Below are 14,170 nucleotides of genomic sequence, written 5' to 3'. Positions count from 1 at the left end.
AAGTGGGGTGTATTAAGATAATTTTTAAGTGAAAAAGCAAATGTGGGGTTTCTTAAACAATTTGTGGGGTGTTAATATAATTAGCCATTAAATCTCAAATCGTTATTACAAGAAATCAATGCTCATTAATTTATGTAGGCACACAAGTCCATTACAGAGATATTTAGACAATGGAACAGGCTGAGTGTAGGTTTTACATTCTAGTACTATATCACATGAGCTACGCTAGTCGCATCACATACGAGTCCAAAACATCACACAAAAGGACAGGCTAGCACCTAACTCTGGATCCAAAGCGAATGTAAACGGTGTATGTGAACTACACGTGAAGCTGGGCCTTGGCCCAGGACAGTACAAATAACTAAGAAACATCGTGCAAACATGTAATAATGAGCAGATAAAATGCAAGAATGTTATGCCACAAGTTTATGCTCACAAATAATATTAAAAACATAAAGTGTACGAAAAGTCTATTTGTAAAGATAAACACGGCATGTAACATCATAGTATATAAAAGCAGTTGTTGAGAAAAATCACATATACATATATATATAAGTAAAAACGAAAAGACCCTCTCACAGGTACATTCATGTCGTATCCTTCCAACTATTCTGCTCACAGTACACCTTCAGATGGTCCTCTCCTAAATGAAAAATTACCACACTATTCACTAAAGTAATAATAATTAATGCAATAAACTTAATTTCCCTTAGTTTGGACAAGAATGACATTTTCGTTGGAAATTTGGGAAGAAATTCAAACGGCTCGTTCGAAGCCGTTACATAACCAAATTTAACGCATAATATGTGAAAATGAAGTTTAGAATGAGAGGAATAAGATTATACCCATTTTAAAGCCAAAAGTTGGCCAGAGTTGCTCGAAAAACGGCCTAAAAGCTACTGCCCGACATGGAACCTTCTGAACAGAGGGGATTCGAGCATACAAGCTCAAATTTGTGGCCTAGAGATTGTGGGAAGTCGTCCTACACCTTCAAACTTGATCAAATCAACAAGGTTTGGCCAGGTTTGGCATGAAAAATCCTACAACTTACCGAAAAACATGGTGGGTTAGATATTTATCCTTTAAACACATAGAAACTTGTATGCATGGTAAGAATATTTACCAAAATTTCAAAGGAGAGTTTGAGAGTGAGAAATCTAGGCCTACCGTGGTTGAAGGAGCGAAAGTTTTGCCAACGTTCATCAAGCTACGCAACCGGATCTTCGTTTTCCTTTGGGCTTTCTCACGATCAACGATTAAGAGTAAGTTGTAGAGACCTTTAGAAAATTTTGAGTGAATTTTGAGGAATTTTTTGGTGGCGTTTGGAGATGGTGTGGTGGTTGTTTGGCTTGCACCGAGAAGGAGAGAGTGAGGAGAGCTATGGGAGAGAATTTGAAAGGTGATGAAGAGTTGAGTGGGTAGAGAGAAAGAAAGATGTGAATGAGTGAAAAGATGAAAAAAGAGAGAGAGTCGGCTGATATGGGGAAAAAAAGGGAAAAGTGGGATGTGTGAGGAAAAGAGAGATGCGAGGGAAAAGTGATAGGATATGGCGCGCGCGCGTGTGTGTGTGTGTGAGAGAGAGAGAGAGAGAGAGAGAGAGAGAGAGAGAGAGAAACGTGCGATAGTGGGAGAGAAAGAAAATATATTTTATAAAAAATGGAAAAGAAATGATGTCTAATGGATGATGGCACAAAAGTGTGAGTTTTCAAAACCTAATAAAACAAGGGTGAAGTGTCGATTTAGTCCCTAAACTATCATCTCAGTGAAAATTAAGTCCATGAATTATTTTTCAGTAAAATAAGTCCATAAATTCATTATAAATTGCTAATTTCATCTCTACTATTATATTCAAAGCTATTTTATCCAATTTGTTTTGTCAATTTAAGTCACTTAACACACATTAGAGTGTAATCTATAAGCCCTTAACATTTCATAGGTTGTTAATTTATGTCTAATTTACCCTCAAAAGTTAACTTACACAACTTATTTATGAAAAACTACCAATTTATCCTCCAAAGTTAACTCCATACACTATTTCTTTATGAAAAACGACCAATCTACCCTTCAATGTGTATCACATGCAAGGAACGTGACTTAAATTAACAGAAAATTGAATATAGTCGCTTCGAATATAACATTAGGGATGTAATTGGTAGATTTTTATAATTCAAGGACTAATTTTTCTGAAAAATAGTTTAGGGACCTAATTTTCACTAAGGTGATAATCTAGGAACTAATTGGTAGTTTACCCATAAAACAATATTAAATTGTCCACTTGTTGCACACTTAAACCAACTTTCTTAGTTACCAACGCACACAACCCACAAGGCTAATCAGAAAATCAGACCAAAGCAGTGGCCACTATACAAGAATTTCGAATTTGAAATTGCCTCAGGGTATTTTTACATAGTTTCGAACATAACTTGTTTGTTATAACTTCGAATTGAATTCCGTCTACAGTCCCGTGTTCGTAAAAGTGAGTACTATTAAAAAATAGTAAAATAAGACTGGAAAAGTGAAAGGAAAATTGAGGTCCACGTGGATGGCCTACGTGGCATCTCAGTGGCATTATGATAATTTCACTACGACTAAGAATAAAAAATAATAAATTTTGGGACGGAATGTCACAATGAATATGAATATTAGAATTTCAATAATAATAACATCTGACATGTTTATTTATTTATAACGATAACACAAAACTCAAATTCAATAAATAGTGTTTTAGGCAAAAATGAGTTTTAGCATATATAATTTAGGGTACAGTGTCGATTTAGTTCCTGAATTATCACCTTAGTGAAAATTAGGTCCTTAAATTATTTTTTTCGGTAAAATAAGTCCCTAAATTCATTAAGAATTGCTAATTTCATCCCTTTTATTATATTCAAAGCTATTTTATCTAATTTTTTGTCAACTTAAGTCACTTGACACACTATAGAGTGTAATACTGTCATTTTATCGCCTATAAGCCCTTAACATTTCATATAGGTTGCTAATCTAACGTATAATTTACCCTCCAAAGTTAACTGCATACATTATTTCTTTATGAAAAATGATCAATTTACCCTCCAATGTGTATCACATGCAAGTAGGGTGATTTAAATTGATGGAAAATTGAATATAGTAACTTCGAATATAATATTAGAGATGTAATGGCAGATTTTTATAATTCAATGATTAATTTTTCTGAAGAAAAAAATAGTTTAGAGACCTAATTTTCACTCATGCGATAATTCAAAGACTAAATTGACAGTTCACCATATAATTTAAAGTCATGTCTTCAAATCTCTTCTTCCTTAGCATCATATATGTATAATTATTGGCAGTTCACCCTGTAATTGGCAAATTTTTATAACAATGATTGATTTTTTTTGAAAAAAATAGTTTAGGGACCTAATTTTCACTCATGCAATAATTCAAAAACTAAATTGGCAGTTCACCCTATAATTTAAAATCATGTCTTCGAATCTCTTCTTCCTTAGCATCATATATGTATAATTATTAGGGCTGGGAAATTTTACCATAAACCGATTTACCGACCGAACAATACCAGTCAGTTCGTAATGGTATGGTATAGTTTTTGCATTTTTTCATAATTGGTTGGCATTATATTGAACCGACAATTAATGGTATGACTTTGATATTGGATTTTGTATAACGGCGGTATGCATACCTACCAATATATATATATATATATATATATATATTTTTTTTTTCTTTTTCTATTTAGATATCTTGGGTATTTTTACATGCTTGACATGTGAAGAACTAGAAAAATGTAAGTATTGCTATATTTTTTCTATTTCTAATTATAGTATTTCAGTTCAATGATTATGTTTGCTGGATTATGTTTGCTGACATTGTTGTTGGCTTATTAAGTTTTGATTTGATTTCCATTTTAATTTGTTAAGTCATGATTATGTTGGCTTATCATCAATTGCAAAATTGCAGCAACAACTTATTTTTCTCTTTCTGATTTGTTATTTACGGGTCGGTGCATGGTCTTGCACTGTTGTTTTTGTAGCTTATTTGCAAACCATCAGTTGTGCCATTTACCAACCGAATCAGCCAATAATTTTGGTTTCTCTTTTTTAGTTTGTTGTTTATGGGTCAATGTATGGTCTTGAGCTGTTGTTTTTGTAGCTTATTTGCAAAACATCGGTTGTGCCATTTATCAACTGAACCAACCAATAATTTTGGCTAAACAAATTTTTGGAAATCACAAGAAGACGGTTGGCTAGCGGTAACTGATTTTTGGTAATTATGTATATGTGGCTAGCAGGTGGCACATGAAATTTAGCACGGTTTACCAACCGAACACAGCCCTAATAATTATTTATTAATATGGTAATGGTTGCGATGAATAAGTTTTCTTTCATAACTTCAAAGGCGCCCATACTGGCTCATAAATTATCATTGGTGTTGCTGTGTTTTTAAAAAAAAAAATTGCTTATGTTATGCTATGAAAATAAACAACTGTAAAATAAAGTAGTTGGGTTTTTGGCAAACTTTTATTCCAATAGTATTTTAACCAAAAAAAAAAAAACAGTGTTTAAGTATTTGACAAACTTTTGGTAAAACTGCTTGGATTGCGTTAAATGACTAAAAAGAGTGTGATGTTAAACAGAGTCGGGCCTGAGGGTGTGTGGTGCCACCACACAGGGTCCCCGATTTGGAAGGACCCAAAATTTTCATTACATGTATACAAATGCATATAAAATAAATTAGAGGCAAAGGACAATCATGTACGTTGTTCTAGCGCTATTGGTTTAGTTTTTATACCTTGTAGCCCATGTGCTGGGTTTGAATCCCAATGACATTGCTTTGCTATTTTTTTAAGCTTTTGCAAATTTGCAAACTTAAAAAGAAGATCACAAAAATGTATCCAACATGTATTGAACTTAGGACCTTTAAAGGTAAGGATAAAAAAAAACCAACCAATCAAACAACTTATTTTCATTGCAGTAACTTGTAATATATTAGTTTTATAGATAAAAAAATTCAAAAAAAATTGGAAAATAACATTAAAACTAATACTCAGGCCTCCACCTATGTCTTGCACAGGACCCTAAATACTCATGACCGGTCCTGATGATAAAAATGACTTTATGATTTATTTTAAGATAACAAAAAAAACATTCTATTGACACACCCGTCTCCTCATTTTCACAGTCATCTATCCTTTGAATTTTGCAGAAACCAACCTTTCTCTCTCCTCTCCATTCTCTCCGTCCTCTCTCTTATGGGTTTGCAGAAATGAACCTTCCTCTCTCCTCTCTTTCTCCCTCATTTTCTCCACCCTTTCTCCTCTCCCTCACCTGCACCTGCAGTAATGAACCTGCACATGCTTGAACCTCCCGCTCAGATCGACAAATCCCAGACGACAGCTGAGAAACTTGTTGGTGGTAATTATCCCAAAAGATTTGGAGTTGGGGTTGGGACTGGATCTGGTGGATCTGGGAGGAGGTGAGGTGTTTCAGCCCCATTGACAAGGGTTGCTGGTGGTGCTGCTCAAATTGAGCTGATTTGGGAAAGGGAGGAAGTCTTAGGAAAAAGAAGGGAGGAGAGGGATGATCGGGAGAGTGGGCGACGCATGAAGAGGGACAACGATTGTCATTTTATAAAAATGACGAGGGTGTTATTGAACTTTAATTTTTTTTATTAAAGATGCAACGTAGTTCCGCATGTTTTGAAAAAAAACTAATTTTTCAAAACAGCATTTAATAGCTTCAGCTTTTCGGTGATTTATGCTGTCAATCATCACAGCTTTCAAAATAATTCTTTTTTCTTTAATTTACAAAACACCTTTGAACATAAAAAATGATAAAATAAGCAACTTTTATTTAAAACACTTTAGTATCAGTACAGACCTACTAATTTTATGGGCCACATACTTTTCAAAGTGTCTTGTACAAACTTGAAAGCAGCATGAAAAATCTTCTGCTGGGAAAACGACCTAAGCAAGGATCAATCCATGCATCAATTGCATGCATGCATACCCTTTTATATTTGGTTGAGACGTCGACATGTGAACTAGATAGGCCCTTTCGAAACCGATAATACTAACTCTATTTACATTAGATCTTGTGCTGAGAAGAAAACGCATTGAATCTGTATGTCACAAGCAATATAGCATTGCCCATACTTTCAAACCACTCGTCCTCCTAATATCGCGTGTATCAAAAAATTGGATGTGTTATAAATGATAAGTGCTTACAACTAATGTCTAATGAAACGAAAGATTTAGTAGCTAAAAAATCGGATTCATAAGGTTTTACTTTTCTGATGAGTCATGGTTAACTTGTATGCGATATAACACCCACATAAAATACATGAAACTTGAATTTCCACCACTGTAAATTCAAGGGGAATGACAACAGAATAGTAAATATTTACCACGAAAAACATGAAAAGTAACACTATAACATAAGTAATATCCACCTGAAATTTTTCAAAAACAATTGTGATATTACAATGTAAAGAAACACAATCCAAACAAGTCAAATAATAACTTATAAATAAACAGTCTTCCACTCTATCAGCTATCTCTCTGATATTTGCTTCTCTTCAAGGTTTGAACAGTTGAACTTTTGAAGGCTTAATTTATTGTGATCTTAAATTGCTTCATGCTTTCACTTCACCACACAACGTTGATGCTAGCTTCTACTTACAGCTGGAAAGAATATATAGTACTTCAATAGCCTAAGGATATTGAGGAACCAAAGGTGGCAGGGGTGGGAACTTGCCAATCTTTGGGTGGGGGAAGTATTTATGGGATTTTGGGGATGAGAGGAAGCTTGGGCTTTGGGTGGGGGAAGTAATATTTTGGGTGGAGTGGTGGGAGTGGTGGTTTCTTAAAGAATGGATGAGGAATCTTTGGCAATGGAGGGAGAGGCTTAAAGAATGGATGAGGAATCTTTGGCAATGGAGGGTGAGGCTTAAAGAATGGATGTGGCTTTGGCTTGTAGAATGGGATGGGAGGTGGAAGTGGCTTTGTGTATATTGGGATTGGTGGTGGAAGTGGCTTTGTGTATATTGGGACTGGTGGTGGAAGTGGCTTCTTGTATATGGGGACTAGTGGTGGAAGTGGCTTCTTGTATATTGGGATTGGTGGTGGAAGTGGCTTTGTGTATATTGGGATTGGTGGTGGAAGTGGCTTCTTGTATATGGGGACTGGTGGTGGAAGTGGCTTCTTGTATATTGGGATTGGTGGTGGAAGTGGCTTCTTGTATATGGGGACTGGTGGTGGAAGTGGCTTCTTGTATACTGGAACTGGTGGTGGAAGAGGCTTCTTATATATTGGGACAGGTGGAGGGAGAGGTTTCTTGTAGATTGGTGTTGGTGGAGGGCAAGGTTTCTTGTATACTGGGACTGGTGGAGGGTTAGGCTTCTTATAGACTGGGACGGGTGGAGGGAGAGGTTTCTTGTAAACTGGGACGGGCGGAGGGTGAGGCTTCTTGTAGACCGGGATGGGGGGAGGGACCGGCTTCTTGTATACCGGCACTGGTGGAGGGACCGGCTTCTTGTATACCGGCACTGGTGGAGGGAGAGGCTTCTTGTAGATTGGCACTGGTGGAGGAAGAGGCTTCTTGAAGATTGGAACTTTTGGAGGGAAGACCTTAGGTGGGAATGGAGGTAACACCTTAGGAGGGAATGGGAATGGGTGTCCAAAAATTGGGTGAGATTTAGGGAAAGGCGGCAACTTAGGCAAAGGTGGCAATTTGGAAAAAAGTGGGTGCTTCTTGTGAGGCCAAAAGAAGGCAGAAGTGCAAGTCACAGGTGAAAATTTGAGATTTCCACCAGCCACTCCAAATGTTTGTGTCCCATCACTTGCCTTGGACTTGAAGACTATTTTTGTGGATTTTAGGCTATCATGGGCAGCACAAGGGGCAGCTAATGCACTGTGGAGTTGGGCATAACATTCCTCTTTTAGTTGGTTTTCTTCTTTCACAATCTCTTTAGGAAGTGAGACTTTGAACTCTCCCTGTTCATTGAGCTCCCCAACTCCTCTTGTTTTGAAGTGCCCATTTTCGGGCTTGCAGTCAATTGTTACACGAAGACCTGTAAAATTGTAGCTAAGTTTAATAACAATTTAGGTCAAGAATAAACCCTAATTGGTTTCTTAGTTCACAAGAGGAAGAAAGCAAGAGTTAAGTGTATGAGCAAGTGCTCTAAACTATATATAAGTTCCATACATAGAAAGCGGAAATAAAACTTCAGTGAAATTGTTAAGTTTATGAGCATGTTTCTCAATACTTAAGTAATAATTCAATCATCAACTTCCATGTCATTTAGTTTACAAAATTTTATGTACAAATTTAGTCTCACTAGCATTACTATTCCAAATATAGTCACTTTGCTGTCCACTTTTGAAGTTCATGCAATATTGCAACATAGTAATGTGCATGGCAATGCAAAAATACCTAAAATATTAGCAACTTATGACAGAAAATGCAAACAGAAATTTTGTTACCAGAAAAGGCATGGCTAGTCTTAATGTTATTCCGAGCACAGTCAGTACATTCTCCAACCCCAACTACCTCAACTGTCTGCTCAGCATGGCTAAAGCTCACAAAAAGCAGACACAGCCAGAAGCACTTCTGGAGAATCTTCATTGGGAACCGCACCCCCAACACAGACGTACGGGGGAGAGAAAAGATCAAGAAGAAAACGGCTTATTCTATAAGCTGTTGGTATTACCCATCTTTACAAAGCTTATTATATAGGGTTTATAAGCACCTTGATCTAAAAGCACATCGACACTGAAATTTAAGGGCTTCACATGAGGTTAGGGTCCCCTAGGGACCCTTTCTTTAGGGGTGACCTTGCGTTTAGGGGAGAAGAAAAGGACCCTAACGTGCATACCGACTTCATCCTCCATATCACAATGTCATTCATTCAAGAACTCCCAACTGCATATCTTATCTGTCTAAACCTACTTACACGGATCCCATTAATACCATGCTTTTTACGCAAACCCACGTTTAATTTACCCAAGTAATTTATGTTATATGATCAACGCATGTCCCTAAATACTTAAACTGTAAGGGAATTAGTCAACAATGTATATCAAATTTACATTGTCTGACATGTGTGAGATTATTTATGCACATGCAAGAATAGCCCAACTTGTGAAATAAGAGTGACAAACATATAAAATGTATATCAAGCCTACACCGTCTAACACATGCATGATTATTTATGCACGTATTGGAATACATCAACTCTTGGAATGTAAACGAGAATCAAACTCGGTCAAGAATGAAAGGTGAATCATTCAATGTAATTACACTAATATTGACTCAACTTAATTACTTGCACCGATATTATCTCAACTTAATTATTTGCACAGCTCGACAAGTGTTGATTTTTATCAAAAAAGACAACTGTGATTACAAGTGAAACTATTAATATAAATTATAATTTATTCTGTCAAATTTTCGAATTGCAATCTTCAATAGAGCGCGCCCTTTCCTCATGAGCCCCCATTTATTTTCTTTTATTGGGGCTTGGTGGTTTAATTTCTCACAGTTGGGAGACTAAAAGAGGAAACAAATGGTGGCATTTGCAGGCAAATACCTAATTCACGTGATCATCATATCAACTAAACTATCAACCAATTTTTCATAACAACCTCTCATCAATAGTCCAATTTATGTATTAAATGTGGACACACACTCATCATGTGCCTGTTCAATTACTATAGGAGGCTAATGGAGTTGGAAGTTCAAATTGAAACCTCATCATCTCTTTTCTTTGTAATGTATTTGTATTTGGTCTAACTGAAGCTTTCGTTCAATTGAAATTTTGGTTCCTAAATTAAAAATATGTGAGTATTGGTCTCGAAACTCGTCACAATATGGAGCAATATTCCTAATAACACTATTAGAACTTTTAGTCAGATTAATGGATTTTAAGAGGAAAGTTAGGGACGGAAGTTATAACAGAGGGAGTACAGGATTCTTTTCCCTACTACCATCACTTCACACACAGTAAAAATACAAAAACTAATGCTCACATATTTTTATTTCAATGATTAAACTCCAACTGGATCAAAATTCAAAAACTGCTATAATTTTATGAAATTGATTATTCATATGGGTATGGTGGGGTGGGTTCTAAAATTGTGTAATTATAGAGCACATGGAAAAAGTTAAGTTGCTCGAATGAGAGCAGTCAGAGAGCATAGTGGCAAAGGCAAATTTATTGGTATTTCGTACAAAATATTAACTCAAGCCCCTAAGAGTGTTTTTGTTGTACCAGACTATTTCGAACTGGATTAACTTCGGAGACTAAGTTGGATTAGCTTAGATTAGACTAAACTAGATTAAGTTAATGAAGTGTTTGGTGCAATATCGAACTAAAAAATAAAATAATTAATAAATTATAATATTTAATATTTAATATACATCTAATAATATTTTATTATGAATTCAACCTTTTCCTTCTAAAAATTCTAATCACTCTCTACGGTTCTACCTCTCTCTAGAGAGTACCTTCTTCCTCCTTGGTTTCATTGCCCATTATTTCCTTTCCTCCCATATTTTTTCCTTCAAAATGCTTCAAAGTTCAATTCCATTTTTTTTTCTGCAAAACACTTCAAAACCATTTTCCTGCTATATCGTCCCCAAAGTTACTCTCTCCTCCCTCTCCGTCTCTCCATCTCTTTTTGGGCTTTATGGGTTCGGTCTTTTGGCCTTTATGGGTTCGATTTTTCTGGATTTTCTGGTTGTGGGAAGCAGGGAAGAAGGAGATGGGAGGGGCAAAGCGAAGCAGAGGTAGCAAAAGACCCGTCTTTGCCGTCGTTCAGGTCAACCCATATGGCAAAAGCCCCCAAATCACCGACCCAGATGCTAAAAGGGTGCTGGGTTTGCGGGATGACGAAGATGAGCAACAAACGTTTTTTGTTTGGTCACGAGAGAAGGGGGTTTATGCTGCTCATGTGAGTTCGTGGGACGCTACTTGCAGATGAGGGAGACGGGACTAGCAATCCCATTGTTTTTGGGGGGCCTCGCTAAGACCTCCTAGTGAGGGATTTAGTCGAGGCGAGTCCTCCCTTGTCCCATTAAACTTAGTCCCGCCAATGAACATACACGGATTGCACTAATTTTTAATCTAAGCCAGTCCAGTGAGAACTAAAGAAGGCAAACAAACACCCCCTAACAAGAAACTTGCCAACATGGGAGAGATTTTTCAGTGTGACCGGCACACGAGGTGATACACCACATGTTATTATACAAATGGTAGGATTTGTATGTGTTAAGAAGTTAATAACTTAAAAAATAAAAATTTTCACCACTTACATAAAAAGACGTGGTGTACCACCCGTGTTCCTGTTACAATGAAAAATTTCTCCCAATATGGGGTTAGACATCATTCCACGTGTGGGCTCGAGTCCTGTATCAAGCTATATATACATGGGACAACTGTAGGTATTTTGTACAAAATAAAGGAATGTGGGCGGAACGAAAGGCCAAGCAATTCTTGCACGAACATTGGATTGGTTTTGGCTTGGCTCATCACTTGCTGGAAGACATTTTTTAGTTTAACGGGCAATCCAGAAGCACTTGCCCTTGATAATGGGTGGAATTGCTCCTAAGAGCACTTTTAATATGTAAAGGCTTCCATTGGCAATAGGTAATTCAATCCCCTCCAGTGAATAGTAATTGTCTTTAATAAATAGCAATTGTCTTTTGCATCTTCACCCTTAAACTGAATAGCCATGACAATAGGCAATAAAATATTAGTATTTCATTTGTTCTAAAATAATAAAAAATAATTTATTTTTAATTTCGGATTGGATTTTTAACTGATCTCGTCACGTCCATGTGTCATTATCTGAAAGTACAATTTTTGTGGATAGATTTCGATAAGATTTTTAACCAATTCTGCCGTGTGACGTGTCCTTTCATGTTTAGAATTGTTGAAGATATTGAAATGTAGTGTAAGGTGAGAGAAAATGGTAAGTAAAAAAATTATAATTTTTAATTTTTAATTTTTAATTTTTTCGGATTTTTTATTTATTTTTATTAACTTAATTAAGTTGAGCTGTCGGATTACAAAAAAATTTGAAATCCAACGGTCCAGATTGTGACTCGTGTCCCTTCCGAAGCATTTATATTTTTTTCTTATTTTTTAATTTTTAAAACGGAAAAAATTTGGGCCGTTGATTTGGAAATCAAACGGTCCAGATGCAATGCTACTTAGTGGGCTGCAATGTCGGCCCCACCGCCTAAAATCTTGTCGGTAATGCACTCCCCATGCTCGCGTGTTATACACGTGCCTGACGCAAAATATTTTACAACATGGCTGACGTCAGCCTTGCATCACTCCCCCTCAGGCGCTCAAGCCTTGGACTTGTGCCTGAGCTCTCCTATGGGCTCCCCCTCAGCTCAATTGCTCGAATGTGCTGGCACCACTTTGGAGGGGATTGGATTGCAAATGGGGCCTGTCCATAGGGCAAAAGAGCACGGTGGAAGTGCTCTAAGTGTACCTATAGTATTAAGTCATTGATACGACCCTGTAAAGAAGAGAGAAAAAAATCTTAAAATTTCGTATACTAACAGTTGTGACAGTGTTTTATTTATTATTCATTTCTTTAGCACGCTTGTATTCAAGGTTAAATCATATGTGGAATCATCTGCAACGGATTTTATTTGTAAACTATGCATATCAAGTAAGAACATATTTATGTGCAGCGAATAAAAACATGAATCAATTCAGCTTCAAATATTTACTAAAACGTAGGCACGAGAATCATTCTACATAACTTGTTTACCAATGCTAGACAACGAATCTTGACTCGTATATACAAGAATATAATTGTCATTGCTCAAGAACCAAAACACCAATCAATATCTTCAACATGGAGCTTTGGGTACAATTGCTAATTTGCTAGTATACAAGCAATTCAAAGGCGGGAGCATTTTTGCTCACCACCATAAACTATGGTATATGCTCATCATACACCTAATCAATTGACATGTGTTCTTTCACCTAGCTCTAGTTATCTTTCACATTAAATGTTAGTTTTTCAATTTTGAAAAAAATTAACTAAGATTAAGTGAAAGAACACGTGCTAATTGATTAGGTGTATGGTGAACATATACAATAGTTTATGATGGTGAGCAAAAATGCTCCCTTCAAAGGCTCTCCTAAAGCAAATTTATAATTATTAGTTACCCAATAACCAATGAACATGACAACTGTACAAATTAATATCCAATGCAGAGATGCCATTTGGCATCCTAACAACTAACACATATAAAATCGCAAAAATGTGAATTTTACCTTAAAATCTGTAATAAAAACAAAAAATCAAGAATCATATCAATTAATGGAGCTAGATGATCTTATTCACTTCCTCACTTCCTCCCATTTTAAGTTTTCTGATTCTTTCCTTCTCTCGTTTATGTTTAAGTAAATATGCTTTTCTCATAAGTTCGAACCTAGCTACAAAATGTACGGCAGACTGAAGTAAAGCTTTTTGAGTATTTCTTTTCTTTTAAAAGAGTAACAACTGATGGCATGCCACAGTTATTCACCCCTTCCGAGTCCGAAGAGACCTCTTTCTTTTGGTTAACTCGAGAAAAAAGAATAGGATGTGTCTTTGAGAAATCTCATTCAATTAGATAGGGTATTAAAAAAATAGGACACCAAAAGAATTTGACTGTTGAGCCATATGAGGTTGGAAACTGTCAAGTACGGTTCTAAGGGAAGGAATTTACCGCCCCCCCTATTCTGACTAGGCAGAACAGGCCGTTCAACAAGGAGATTCTGAAATGGCGCAGGCTTGGTTCGATCAAGCTACCGAGTACTGGAAACAAGCAATAACGCTTACTCCTGTTAATTATATTGAAGCACAGTCGAAGATTACATTAGAAATTTCACCCTACCTGTAACCACAGTTAAACAGACTAACCAGCTCAAAGCATCGAACCCGAAGCTTTTTAAATATTTCGTAACTACTTGTGCAGCATTAATGAAAAAATCTGTATTATTTCATTTATATCCTTCACTCTCTGCATTATTAGCAAAGCCACTATTCCTTTCATTCCTTTTCTAAAATCCAACCGACAATGTCATCAAACTTAGGCCCAGACACACACCGACAAAACGTCGAAGACAAACATCAACGTCTTCGTGTATGAACTGCATCTTTGAAAAACGG

General features: G+C 36.4%; 1 protein-coding gene across 2 annotated transcripts; it reads right to left on the bottom strand.

The window, feature by feature from the left end:
• Positions 1–6,427: 6,427 nt before the first annotated feature.
• LOC126621632 (proline-rich protein 4-like) lies at positions 6,428–8,710 on the bottom strand. Of its 2 annotated transcripts, XM_050290172.1 has the most exons (3): positions 8,474–8,710; positions 6,937–8,061; positions 6,428–6,894 (listed from the first exon to the last, which is right to left on the bottom strand). In XM_050290172.1, the coding sequence occupies exons 1-3, from the start codon at positions 8,613–8,615 to the stop codon at positions 6,770–6,772; spliced, it is 1,392 nt and encodes a 463-aa protein (XP_050146129.1). In that variant the 5' UTR covers positions 8,616–8,710; the 3' UTR covers positions 6,428–6,769. The 2 variants fall into 2 exon arrangements, with proteins under 2 accessions (XP_050146129.1, XP_050146128.1); XM_050290171.1 differs by having other exon boundaries at positions 6,428–8,061; positions 8,474–8,709.
• Positions 8,711–14,170: the final 5,460 nt, after the last annotated feature.

Source organism: Malus sylvestris, chromosome 5 (assembly GCF_916048215.2).
Source record: "Malus sylvestris chromosome 5, drMalSylv7.2, whole genome shotgun sequence".
Classification (NCBI taxonomy): Eukaryota; Viridiplantae; Streptophyta; class Magnoliopsida; order Rosales; family Rosaceae; genus Malus; species Malus sylvestris.
The sequence above is the reverse complement of the archived record's forward strand: the minus strand, read 5'-3'. Positions and strand labels throughout refer to the sequence as shown.

Excerpts from the sequence above, each read along its gene's own strand:
- LOC126621632 (XM_050290171.1), bottom strand. The coding sequence starts at position 8,615 with ATGAAGATTCTCCAGAAGTGCTTCTGGCTGTGTCTGCTTTTTGTGAGC. Across the intron at positions 8,062-8,473 it reads GACTAGCCATGCCTTTTCTG|GTCTTCGTGTAACAATTGAC; the intron begins GTAACAAAATTT and ends ACAATTTTACAG.